The following is a 2175-nucleotide window of genomic DNA, read 5'->3' on the forward strand; positions in this document are numbered from 1 at the left end:
TTACACGCATTGTCTGCGAGACGAGATAGAAATGACTTGCCGACAAACTGGTATAAGATCGAAACTGCATGAGGTGTACACTATAGCCGAGACGAAAATCGCTCTGAGTCCGTACGACGACAAACGATACATCATGCCCGATTCTACAGAAACGCTGCCATGGGGACATTACCGAATACCTTTATAATATATTCACAGTATTATTGTTTATTATAGGATAGTAATAAGTCTTTTCACATGTAAAATAAATGACACAACTATATATTATGTATTTAATATATTCATATACATGTTTAATAGAATAAATACATTCTTTAAAAATTAAACCACATTGTTCTTGTCTATCCACGAGTTATGCGATCCATCGAATCCCAACCATTTCACATAAACCTTGTCACCCTTCCTGCGCAGTACCTTTTCCACAAGATACACATCTGGGTTAGTGGCGCGATGCAACTCGTACTCATAGAACGCTCCTGCAACGGGTTCTCCGCGATAATCCTGGAGTAGATACGTTACGGGATTGGTGTGTTGTACTGTAACGATCTTAAACACCTCGGTGGTCCAATTTGGCGTATAACCCTTCTCGAATATCGTCTTGTATCTGCTAACGCGTACCGCGTCGTCCACTTTGAACCTTGCCGGACCGGCGATTTTTACGTGGCTGTACACCGTTTTCAGGAGCCTGTTGGCAACCGCGGGGGTGACGTCGACGGGCCGCATACCGATGGTGCGATGCTTGCGCGCGTTGTACTCGGCTGTGAGTCGCGGCAATAAATCCGTCCACTTGTAACTTCCATTGAGTGTAAACATCTTCCACATGGCGTTCTTCAACGTGCGATTGAACCGCTCGACGACTGACGCTTTCATTATGGAATATGTGGAATAGAGATTGATGTTTTGTTTCTTCAAAAGTCGTTGCACGTAGGTGTTGTAAAATTCCTTCCCCTTATCAGTTTGTAGGTTTCTCGGGCATCTTTCGCTCTCCCGAATTATCTCAGCGATAGCGTCAGCCGTCTCGCTTCCGCCTTTAATCTTGAGGGGCACGGCCCAAGCGTGCTTGCTCAACACATCGATGACGGTAAGTATGTAGTGGTAGCCTCTGTTGAAACGTGAGTACGCCTGCATGTCAACGAGGTCGGCTTGCCACAGATCATCGTATCCTCGAACTATGACGTGTCTCCGGGGAAAATTCTTTCTCGCCGGGGCATGCAGCTCCTCGACGAGTCTTCGCTTCTCGGAATCGTTACGTCCACTCGATTTTGACGGTCTCATGTCTCGATGGTGTGATCGTTGGTGTAATGGTATGCGCGAAAAGAGTATCGTGCGATATATGTTTTCTAACAGCTCCGACATACAGACCTGTTTACAGATCCGTTTTCCGAAATACAGACCTGTTTACAGGCCCGTTTTCCGACATACAGACCCGTTTACAGGCCCGTTTTCCGACATACAGACCCGTTTACAGGCCCGTTTTCCGACATACAGACCCGTTTACAGACCCGTTTTTTCCGACATACAGACATGTTTCTGATTCGTTGATACTCGAGTTAATTTACAATAAAACCAGCCTCACGAAGTTCCTCGATAATGGACAGCATCTCGTTGTCATGCGCGTTGTGACTGGCTCGGCGCGAAGCGTCGAGCAATCGTAGGCGGTCCACAAGCTCATTGGGATCATCCCAGTGCACGTAATCAATCGCATTGTTGTTTAGCGTCATAGCGCGAGGTAATCCTTTTCCAGATTTCGTCTTGGACCGGGTCTTTATCCCATCGTCCGACACTAACGGTGCGATTATATGGTTGTACTTGTACCCCCAGTACCAAGTTTTTGACCTTCCACGCTGTAATTGCGCTTGTGCACATTTGTTGCCAGAAGTATACTCTTGTACTTTTGTAGATCCTCCGTCGTGTACTTCTCATCGTCGGGAAGTCTCTTGAAAATCAGCTCGTAAAGACCAGGTGTGCCTTTGTATCGCACGCCATCGAGAATTATATTATCATCGCTGTCCACGTCGAACCGTTTACTACCGAGCCTCATTCCATCCTTGTCGAGATGAACACCGTACGTAAAATCTATATCACCGTATGTACCACACCTTTTGGTATGCGGTCCGCGTAGAACTGCCTCGATATATTTTTGGCTCAGCGGACCCAGGTGCGTCTGCAACGCAG

General features: G+C 46.7%; 1 protein-coding gene across 1 annotated transcript; it reads right to left on the minus strand.

Moving 5' to 3' along the window:
* Window positions 1-321: 321 nt before the first annotated feature.
* On the minus strand, window positions 322-1721 carry LOC105562976. The gene is made up of 2 exons (XM_012014192.1): window positions 1560-1721; window positions 322-1362 (listed from the first exon to the last, which is right to left on the minus strand). The coding sequence occupies exons 1-2, from the start codon at window positions 1719-1721 to the stop codon at window positions 322-324; spliced, it is 1203 nt and encodes a 400-aa protein (XP_011869582.1).
* Between the last annotated feature and the right edge of the window lie 454 nt (window positions 1722-2175).

Source organism: Vollenhovia emeryi, unplaced genomic scaffold, assembly GCF_000949405.1.
Source record: "Vollenhovia emeryi isolate VEMERY1.0 unplaced genomic scaffold, V.emery_V1.0 DF944597.1, whole genome shotgun sequence".
NCBI lineage: Eukaryota > Metazoa > Arthropoda > Insecta > Hymenoptera > Formicidae > Vollenhovia > Vollenhovia emeryi.

What these genes read in the sequence shown, in the direction of transcription:
- LOC105562976 (XM_012014192.1), bottom strand. Translation starts at nt 1,721, where the DNA reads ATGACGCTAAACAACAATGCGATTGATTACGTGCACTGGGATGATCCC. An exon ending in TTCGTGAGGCTGGTTTTATT is followed by an intron (nt 1,363 to 1,559) that starts GTAAATTAACTC and finishes ATCTGTAAACAG; the next exon opens with GTCTGTATGTCGGAGCTGTT.